Source organism: Nannospalax galili, unplaced genomic scaffold (assembly GCF_000622305.1).
Source record: "Nannospalax galili isolate Female #2095 unplaced genomic scaffold, S.galili_v1.0 scaffold1677, whole genome shotgun sequence".
Lineage (NCBI taxonomy): Eukaryota > Metazoa > Chordata > Mammalia > Rodentia > Spalacidae > Nannospalax > Nannospalax galili.
In genome coordinates, this window is record NW_008339464.1 from 610,545 (window position 1) to 620,317 (window position 9,773).

General features: G+C 48.5%; 1 protein-coding gene across 4 annotated transcripts in view; it reads right to left on the reverse strand.

Moving 5' to 3' along the window:
* Positions 1–1,390: 1,390 nt before the first annotated feature.
* Positions 1,391–9,773, reverse strand: part of Lgals12 (galectin 12) — a 15,118-nt gene continuing 6,735 nt past the window's right edge. For 2 of the 4 annotated variants that reach the window (XM_017798450.1, XM_017798451.2), the window contains exons 4-9: positions 7,497–7,616; positions 6,909–6,947; positions 6,064–6,090; positions 5,481–5,569; positions 3,925–4,075; positions 2,173–3,309 (exon numbers count right to left, since the gene is read on the reverse strand). In XM_017798450.1, coding sequence (XP_017653939.1) covers positions 3,163–3,309; positions 3,925–4,075; positions 5,481–5,569; positions 6,064–6,090; positions 6,909–6,947; positions 7,497–7,616 — 573 coding nt within the window. In that variant the 3' untranslated portion in view covers positions 2,173–3,162. Of the gene's footprint in view, positions 1,419–2,172; positions 3,310–3,924; positions 4,076–5,480; positions 5,570–6,063; positions 6,091–6,908; positions 6,948–7,496; positions 7,617–9,773 lie in introns of those variants that run through there. The other 2 variants (XR_001872462.2, XM_017798449.2) reach the window with 2 other exon arrangements.

A 9,773-nucleotide genomic window follows, 5' to 3' on the forward strand; every position in this document is an offset into this window, starting at 1 on the left:
CAATGGTAATGTTTTTCACATCTACTAATTATTAAGGAGCAAATTTTTATGCTTTGAAGATTTATTTTTAATCTTTTTAAAAATTTTAATTACATGATTAGAAGAAGCATTTCACTACAGCTTTGGGAACCTTCCAGAGGACTGACTGCCCCCATCTGGAAGGCAAGACAGTATAAGGCTCTGCTGTTCCTGGTAGAGCTTTTGTACCACTTTGAGTATTCTGCTTTCAGCTTCCTTCAGGCTCTATTGAGAAGTACCTAGAAGCTTAGTAAAGCATATTTATTTTAATATTTTTATTTTATGTGCATGTGTGTGTTGCCCGCATGCATGTAAGTGCACCCATGTCATGCAATGCCAGAGTAGAACAGAAAAGGTCATGAGATTCCCTGGAATGGGAGTTACAGTTGTTAGCTGCCATGTGGGTGCTGGGATTCGAACCCAGGTCTTCTGCAAGAATAGCCAGTGTTCTTAACTGCTGAGCCATCTCTCCAGCCCTGTAAATCCACATTTCTGGGTGTGTCAGTGTCTCCCGATTGGCTGGTTCCTCCAATGGGCGGGGCCTGACACAGAGTGGGAACTAGGAAGGGAAGCTGGGAGCCATCTTGGGATGGAAGCCAGGAGCTGCCGGTAGAGAGTGATGGTGCAGGAAGCACGCAGCCAGTGCAACAACTCAAAGAATGGACTGACTTCCTGTGGACCTGGGGCGAGATCGCTGGCCCGGGGTGTGAGCGAATGCTAGCAGGACTATGGTCGTGGCATGGTCTGATAAGGCAAGATCTGAGTCGCAGTGGAGCAGGGCTAGGCACTGGGTACTCATTCCTTTGTAAGTTAATAAACTCACATAAAATATATATGGTTTGTCTGATTGCACAGGAGACCCAGAGAGAATTCAGGCCAGAGTCAGTAGGGGATCTGTGAAGATTAACTAACCCCAGAAGACCTGTTCTGAATGTAGGTGCCACCATCTGGTAGGCTGGGAGCCCAACAGGAATAAAAGGAGGAAACAGTTAGTTGTAGGCATTGTTTCTTCATCTTTCTCTCTGCTTCCAGGCTGTGGTAACGTGAGCTGCTCTGCTCTGCCATGTTCTCCCCACCATAATGGATGGAAACGTCTGAAGCTATGAGCAAAATAAATGTTGCCTCTTGAAACCCTTTCTAGCAGGTATTTTGTCACAGTGGTGAAGAATCTGACACATGATGAATAAGTTGTTACAAGCCGATTTAAGGATACAATACAAAAATAATATGTGATATCAGTGAATAAAATGCAGTGATGTATTTATTAAGAGCTATCGGGGACTGGAAAGATCATATCACACAGTGATTATGAGCACTGGCTGCTCTCGCAGAGATCTTGAGATTGAGACCAGTTTGGTCTACATAGCAAGTTCCAGGCCAGCTGGAGCCACAGGGAGACCCTGTCTCAAAAAAAACAAGTCAAAAAATTAAATTATAAATAAAAGTTCAGTCTAACTTTAGCAATCTGAATTCTGAAATTTCCCCTTCCATTAACTTCCATGTCTTGATTCAAAAAGGTTCCAAAGACAATCTCAGCAGAGTGCAGATCAATCCTGAATCCCAGCACCAACATAGTGGTTCACAACCACCTGTAACTCCAGCTCTAGAGGATCTGACACCCTCTTCTGGCTTCTAGGGGTGCATTTAAACAGATGAAGGCAAAACACTCATACACATAAAATATATATTTTTTGGTCTTTTTGAAACAGGGTCTCTCTGTAGCCTCAGCTGGCCTGAAACTCACTATGTAGACCAGGCTGGCCTTGAACTCACAGAGATCTGCCTGCCTCTGCCTCCCGAGTGCTGGGATTACAGGCATGTGTCACCATGCCTGGCATAAAATGTTTTTTAAAAAGAAAAAAAGATCCATCAACATCAAATAGATTTTATTCTAGGAACTTTAAGATAGTGTAGTGTTCTCAATATAGTTTATTTCATTAGCAGATTAAAGGTAAACATGGTTAAGTGCTGAAGTGCTAATGAAAATCATAAAATATATATCTGTGGAAACTGACAAGTGTGTTTCAAAAATTCTCTAGGCTGGGTATGGTGGTGCACACCTTTAATCCCAGGAATCAGGAGGCAGAGGCAGGCAAACCTGTGAGTTTGAGGTCAGCCTGGTCTACATAGTGAATTCCAGGCTAGCCAGGGCTACCTAGTGAGACTCTTGTCTTAAAAAAAAAAATTCTTGTGGAAGAATAAAGGGCTAAGAACAATTGAGAAAATTTGGAAGGCAAATACAGAATTTGCTCGATGAAATTTTAGGGTTTACTTTAAAACTATAAGGAGGGTAAAGCAGAACATAGGCTTCGCTCTCTGCTGAGTAGCCTGTCTTCCTCCCTCTCCTTCTACCTTGAGAGCTGCTCACCAGTGGCTGGTACACCCCCTTGTCCTCTCCTCTGACCTGGACCCCTCCCAGAAGCCTTGGTCTTTAGGGGTTGCTGTTCAGCCATCTTTCTTATAGACTTCTGGTTTCACTGGATTGTGATTAGGCCTATTGGTATAAAAGCTTGTGACAGTGCAGATGCAGTGTGAGCATAGATGGTGTGTGTTCATCCCAGGCCTGGGGCTTGTGAAATCAGACAGATTTGCCTTTTCAGTGGCTGGACCTAGATAGAGTTTCAGTCACATGGCTTATGGAGTGGTGGAGTGATGAGTAAGACAGGCTCTAAGTGTTCAAGGTGGGTGAGGCGCTTCTACATGGACCTGGGCTATTTTCTCCAGAACTGGTAGATTAAAATGCAATAAATGCCCAAATTCTTTGTGTGTGTGTGCTTGTGTGTGTGTGCTTGTGTGTGTGTGCATATGCACATGCCTGTCCGTGTATGTATGTGTGGGTGTGTCTTTGTTACGCTATAAAATCTGTCTCGCTCCTGAGTGCACTCTAGGACAATGGAGCTGAATTTCAGGCTCCTGGTGGAGGGAGGTGCACAGTTGGAATACTTTTCACACCTGATATCCTACCTCCCTCATGTTGGGCCAAATGGCCCTGAAGACTCAAGCTTGTGGCCTGGATGGGAACCAGGCCTGAGGTGATGTTGACAGGTCTACGGTTTAATGTAGACAAAAGAGTGGGGCCATCCTCTGGGGTCCTGGTCTAGCTATCTCTCTTTTTTTCTCAGCTAGAGTCCCCCTGGGACCCTCTTAGTAGTGGACACAGTAGAGATGGACACTTCCGCTGATCCGGAGTTCCCGCAGCCGCTCCAGGGACTTTTGGTCCAGGCTGGTGGCCCCCAGCCCCTGCCCATTGAGCGCCAGCTTCAGTCCTCCCTCCTGGCACAGAAGCAGGACCTGGCAAGGAGGGTCTGAGTGAGTGGTGGGCTTCCAGACTGACCCCTGCTGTGCTACCCATAAGGATCCTCCTCCCCGAGAGGACACAAAGACCAGAAACAGCAGTCCAGGGACTTAGTTTCACCATCTGAAACTGGGTTGCTGTCCATTGGAAAATTACCTGTCAACCCTGGATGCACACTAGAGCCATTAGGGGAGTTTGAGACTGGGTCTCACGTAGCTCAGTCTGGCCTCAAGCTTACTTTGTAGCTGAGGCAGGACTGGGACACCTGATCCTTCTGCCTCTTCTCCCCAAGGGCTGGGACTACAGGTGTGCAAATCACACCTGGCTTAGAGGAACTTTTAAACACAGCTGGTGCTCAGCCCCTACAACTGCATTCATTATGGCTGTGTTTTGGGTCCAGGATCCCTCACATCAGCAATGAAAGGTTTAAGGACAATGTCTGGATGATCTTTGCCGGCCTGGCTCTGGCCTCCTACCCCATGGCACTGCCCTACTCACCAACCCCAGGACCCTCCCATAGACACCTAGATTATTATGGGAATTGGCTATATGCTTGTCATGGAGGGATGTGGACGGATGTGGAGGGATGTGGCTACTTGTTTCAGACATACCTCAAAGAATCGCTGGGGGTAAAAGAGGAAGGGGGCTGAGATCAACTTCCTGCATCCCCAGGAGGAGACCCAGGCCAGCGTTCTGTCTGTGAAGGAAGCTCTGAGTGTCACAGGAACATGGGTGGCCCCATCTCTTAGGCTCAGGGTGAAACTGCGGGAAGCAGTTCAGAGAAGTGGATTAGCTTCTGTTGCTTTCAGGCCATTATAAACTCCAGGGGAAGGGATTAGAAGGTTCTATGGCTTTCAGGTGTTAAGCTTCTGTGTCAGGCTCTGGGCTGGACAGACCATAGAAATAAGGAAATAACCTATCCTGAGCCTCAGTTTGTCCTCCTGAAAACAGGGATAATTATGAACACAGCAGCTAACATTTATTGAATGTTATGTGTCAGGTTGTGTCTTAACTCTTGCAAATACCTCAGTGGTTAGAGCCAGGCTGCAGAGGTCTTACCCTGGCTCTGTTGCTTTCTAGTCTTGTGATCTTGGGCAAGTCACTTAATCTCTCTGTGTTTTGTTTCCTCATCTGTAAATTAGAGATGACGAAAGTGCTGTTCTTGACCTGTGATGTTGTTGTTAGAATTAAATGGAGAACACATGTAAAGGGTTTGTGCAGAAAAGCATACAAGCATAAAAAAGATACCTATGGTTTAAAAATAGTATATAATACAGTATCTACCTATTTTCAGTCTTTTATTTTTGTTTGTGTATGTGTCTTGTGCGTGCATCTGTGTGTGTGTGTGTGTGTGTGATATGTGTATGTGTGTGCACAGATATGCATGACAGAAATCAGAGGAGGGCACTGGGTGTCCTCTGTCACTCTCTGCCTATCCCTTTGAGACAGGGTGTCTCCCTGAACGCAGAGCTTATGTTCCCAGGCTGGAAGCCGGGAAGCCCTAGCAATCCTTTCTGTTTCTGTATGACTCAGGGCTGGTATTACAGGTGAATGTGGGATGTTTGGCTTGTTATGTAGGTGCTGAGATTTGAACTCAGTCCTTATGATTGTATCGCAGACAGTCCTTTCTCTAGCCCCTTAACAGAATTTTGATGGGCATCTAGAGGGATTCTCTTATTCAGTCTAGGGCTGTGCTGGATGGGGTGGGGGTGAAAAGAGGGGACACTGAAGTCCCTAGTCTAAAAGGATTTGAGCCACAGGCCAGAGTTTGAGTTTCCCTTGGAGGAGAAGCCAGGAAGCATCCATTTTGTAATGGCCCCTCCCAGGTCCTGGCTCCCAAGTACCAGTCCTTCTATCTTGGGTAGCCTGGCTGTTTCCTAAACTGAGTATTGTGTAATGGAGAGAGGCCACATCGTCTCTTCGGGCCTCAGCAGGTGTCTGGAAAGGCTCTTTCCTGCTAGAATATGGGGTTAGTTGGCCTGACTAGGGAGATGCACCAGTGGGGAAACCGCTCACAAGCCAGGCCGCTGGGTCCAACCCCAACGTGACTTCTCCAAGCTCTGCGGCCGGGTTAGTTTACTTCTCTTTGCTCTGCTGTAATAAGGGGATTATTACAGATGATGGTGCTGGAAATTTAGAAGAGGGGATAATTTAGTTGGATACTTACTGCTTTGGCTCTTGCAAGACCAGGCCCCGAATTATGATGACTTGTCCAGGCCAGAGACCCCGAGGAAGAGTGTGTGAGCAGGGCACCTCCTAATAGAAATGGGACATGACTGAGAAGGTGGCTGTGGGGAGCTAAGGAAAGCCCGCTTGACACCATCAGGAACAAGGCTACGCTCAGGAGCAGAGGGGCAGAGGGACACCAGGACAGGAGAGTTTCTCCATAGGTTTGCAGCCAGGAGACTCAGCCTTTCTCGGGCTGAGCTGGGCACCCTGGTGCCTAAAAACCATGGGCTTCTTTCATGGCTGAGCTACTGTAGGAGGCGTGCAGTGGCTCATCCTATGAATAACTGGAGACACTGCCTGGTCTCTTTATCCTAATGCCTGGCATTGGGCCAGTCAGAGAGAAGTGTTAAATGCCTGTTTCAGACAAGTGGGGAGGGAGGGTACAATGAAGCTGGAGTTCAGCCTGGAGCTGCCCAGGCCTCCCGCAGCTGCAGTTTTCAATAAAGGAAGGGAAACCACGACACTGAGGGAGCTGAGAAGGGACTACACCTCCAGGAGATACTGGAGGGAGGGTCACTTACCAGTCTGGGGCTGTACAGCAGAAACGGCTGTCAGGAGAGAAAGGCAGGAGGAGGCTATTGATGTTTGCTTGGGAAAAGAGAAACTTTTGCTACTGTTTTTACACCTTGGGGACACCTGGGGTTTGTGTCTCTCACAGAGGCAGGTGAGTGATTAGTCCCAAATGGAGAACTTATTTTGAACCCAGAGACCCCCTATCTCTGAGTAATGGGGAAGAGATGGAAGGACTGTGGATCTGTCATCCTATACCTTGGGCAAGTACACGTGTCTCAGCTCCCTTTCTGTCCCATGAGGCCAACCCCAGCCACCTTCCAGGACTAATCTGAGAATCTAAAGTTTCAACAGAAAGTATCTCCTGATGGGAATCGTGGGTCTCCCCAGCTAGCCAGTCACCCCACCCACCTTCCCAAGCTTGCCCTGGAGATGGGCCAGGAGAGGCAAATCCAGATTCTCTAGGGGCTGGAGGGAGCCAGGCATTTTCCTGGCACCCGTTGTAGTGAGGGAAGGGGCATCTGGGCTTTGTGCAACATAAGGTCACATGGGGGGAGGAAGGAGGACCAGCTGGGTTTTGTGGAGTGGCTGCTAGCCTTCTCTATCAACAAAGTCCAGTCTTGCTCCCAAGAGACTCACATATCCAGGCAGGGAGCCATCAAGACTGATGACTGAGTTCCCGCCCCAGAATTCACATGGTAGAAGGAGACTCCTGAAAGTTGTCCTCTGACCTCCACACATGGGCCATGGAATGCATACCCCTCAAACCTGAACCCAGTCATGCATGCACCCACACACACATCATGTATGTGCACACACAAAATAAACAAATGTAATTAAAAAAACAGAGACTCACATATCCAATTGGATACTCTCTGCTGCCCTCCACAAATGGCTGTTCAGAACAAGAAAAAAGAACCACAGCATTTGGGACCACTGTAAACCCTGATTCCCACACAACTTCCTAAAGCTGGCATGCTGCGTCTTCTTGTTCTTGGCCCCATCTCAGACTTCCTCAATCACTTTGAGGATCTGTATTTTACAGTACTGGGGATTGAACCCAGGACCTTGTAAGGGCTTTACCACTGAGCTATATATCCAGCTATATTCTGGAATAAGTTCACCAAGCAGGAAAGAACCATCTAGCAAGCTGCAGCCTCCAGGCCCCAGTGTGCCAAGTCCTTTGCCCCTCAGTGCCAAGCAGACTTCACCATCAGGAAAGACTTCTGCTTGTGGCTCCTAGGCTTGCTTTCTGTGGTCACCTTCTCATTCCCTCACTCCCGCCATCTCTATTGCCTTTGTGTGCTCCTGTCTTTTGGATATGCCTGGTGTACAGGCCCCCTCTGTCTCTCTCAGTCTGGTGGCTGAGTGAGTCCTAGACCTGTCCAGGCTAGGGGAAGTCAGAGGCCACCACTGATCCAGCCTTGGCTCCAAGGGAACTTACGTTGATATTCAGGAATCCAACAGCCTTCACCAAGATGTCACCGAATATGCCCAGGGTGTCCACCCGTGACAGCGGGAGCCGGTATCGGTAGTGGAGAAAGTGCTGTCCATTTACACTCACCTGGAAAGGCAGACAAAGCCCAGCTGAAGAGCAACCAACGTTTTCTGGGTGTGTAATCGCATCCCAGGCATCAGCAAGCATGCCTCCCTGTGTTGGAGGCCAAGCCTTAAGTATACCCCTGCCCCAGTTTGAAACATCCAGGTGGCCTTGTAAAAACATGTTTTTCTTGCCCTGATTTTTTTCTACATTTTACTTCCTTATCTTGTGAAACCACCAGGGCTCATGACTGTAGTAGAAATTCCCCAGCAGGGCCTTGCTGCCTTCCACTCCCCCCGCCTTCTCTCTGCCCTTTACTTTCCCCCACCCTCCGCTTTACTATATTAACACTGTGTGATTGCTCAATAAAAGAGACTTGATCAGGAGACTGTCTGGTCTCCATTTCTTCGTGCCCCCTGTCTATTCATTCCTCCAGGTTCAGTCTCGGTGCCCCACGCTGTTGCTCCGTGGGTCGGGGCATCTCTGGCGCCCAACGTGGGGCTCGAGGAAGACCACCGAGAGGCACGCCAACCACAGAGAGACTGCGCAGGCACCCCCCATGAACGCCCGAGATCGCCACGGAACGACCGCCGTGAGACAGATCGGTAGAAGAGAAGGTAAGGTTGACGCACCCAATAGATAGGCATTATTAGTGCTTGAGATTCTCAGTCCCACAATAGGGAGGGACCCCAGCTCCTGAGAAATTGCCAGCTTGCTTGGAGTAGGAGGAGCGGTGTACTTGTTCCTTCTAAGCCATCCACCGAAGATCTACGGTTACTAACAGGTGACCGGGTCTGTCGGGTGTGTGTCAGCACTTATACTGACTGGCGAGGCTCACGCAAGGGCGCTTCTCAGACAGCATGGGCAACTCTTTGGATTCTCAGGGACAATTTCTTCAGGGACTCAAGGAGTCCCTCAGAGCACGAGGGATTAAGGTTTCAGGAAAAGATCTTAAACAATTTTTCTCCTTTATTCATGATACATGCCCTTGGTTCCCCCTGGAAGGGACAATCAACCAAAAAAGATGGAAAAGAATAGGCAATGCACTTCAGGATTATTATCGGACCTTTGGACCTGAGAAGGTTCCCGTAACTGCCTTTTCTTATTGGAACCTTAAGAACCTGAACAGACCAACATTGGCCTCTCCGAGGAAACTGAAATCGAGCCATCTGAGGGCCCAGGGCCCTGTGATGAATGTTACAAAAGAGGGAATATCTGCAACAGGCTGCCTTTCCCCCGGCCCTCTTAGCTCAGATACAGAATGCCACACTCAAGGCATGGCGGCGTCTTCCCCCTAAGGGGCCCACCACTTCCTCGCTGGCTAAGATACGCCAGGGGCCGGATGAGTCATACACTGACTTTATCAGCCGCCTCACCAGCGGGGCCGAAAGATTAGTCGGGAAATCTGAAGATAGTGCCTTTGTTAAACACTTGGCCTATGAAAATGCTAATTCAGCATGCCAAGAAGCCATCAGGCCCCACAGGCAGGGCCCTCTTTCTGACTACATTAAACTATGTTCAGGAATTGGGACAGCCCATGCAATGGGCCTCGCAATAGGAGCTGCCTTTCAAAATTTTACTAGGGATAAAACTTGCTTCAATTGCAAACAACCTGGTCACTTTTCTAAAGAATGCCCTGCTGGGTCCAGAGCCCCATGCAGCTTGCCCAAGACCATTTGCCCTAGGTGCAAAAAGGGGCACCATTGGGCCAATGAATGCCGCTCTAAAACTGATAATGAAGGAAAAACCCTAGCCCCTAGGCAGGGAAACTTCTCACGGGGCCAGCCCCTGGCCCCATCAAAGGGATTGAACCCTGGGGCTATCAGGTTCACCCCACCAGCACAGATCAGGAATTTAGCTCCCTCCTCAGAGTTATCCCTGGGAGTGCCGGATTGGACCTCTGTGCCTCCACCTCTACAATATTAATTCCAGAACTAGGGTTTCAACTCATATCCACAGATATTTTTGGGCCATTTCCACCTGAATTGACAGGATATGTAATAGGCAGAGGAGGCATGCTCTTGGAAGGTCTCCAAATAGCCCCGGGAATAATAGATAATAGCTTCACTGGACAACTTGCACTTTTAGCCCTCTCCACTCTTGGGCCCATAAAAATTAATCAGGGGGACTGGATTGCATACCTCCTACTACTCCCTGCCAATACAGATGCCCATTCTAGTA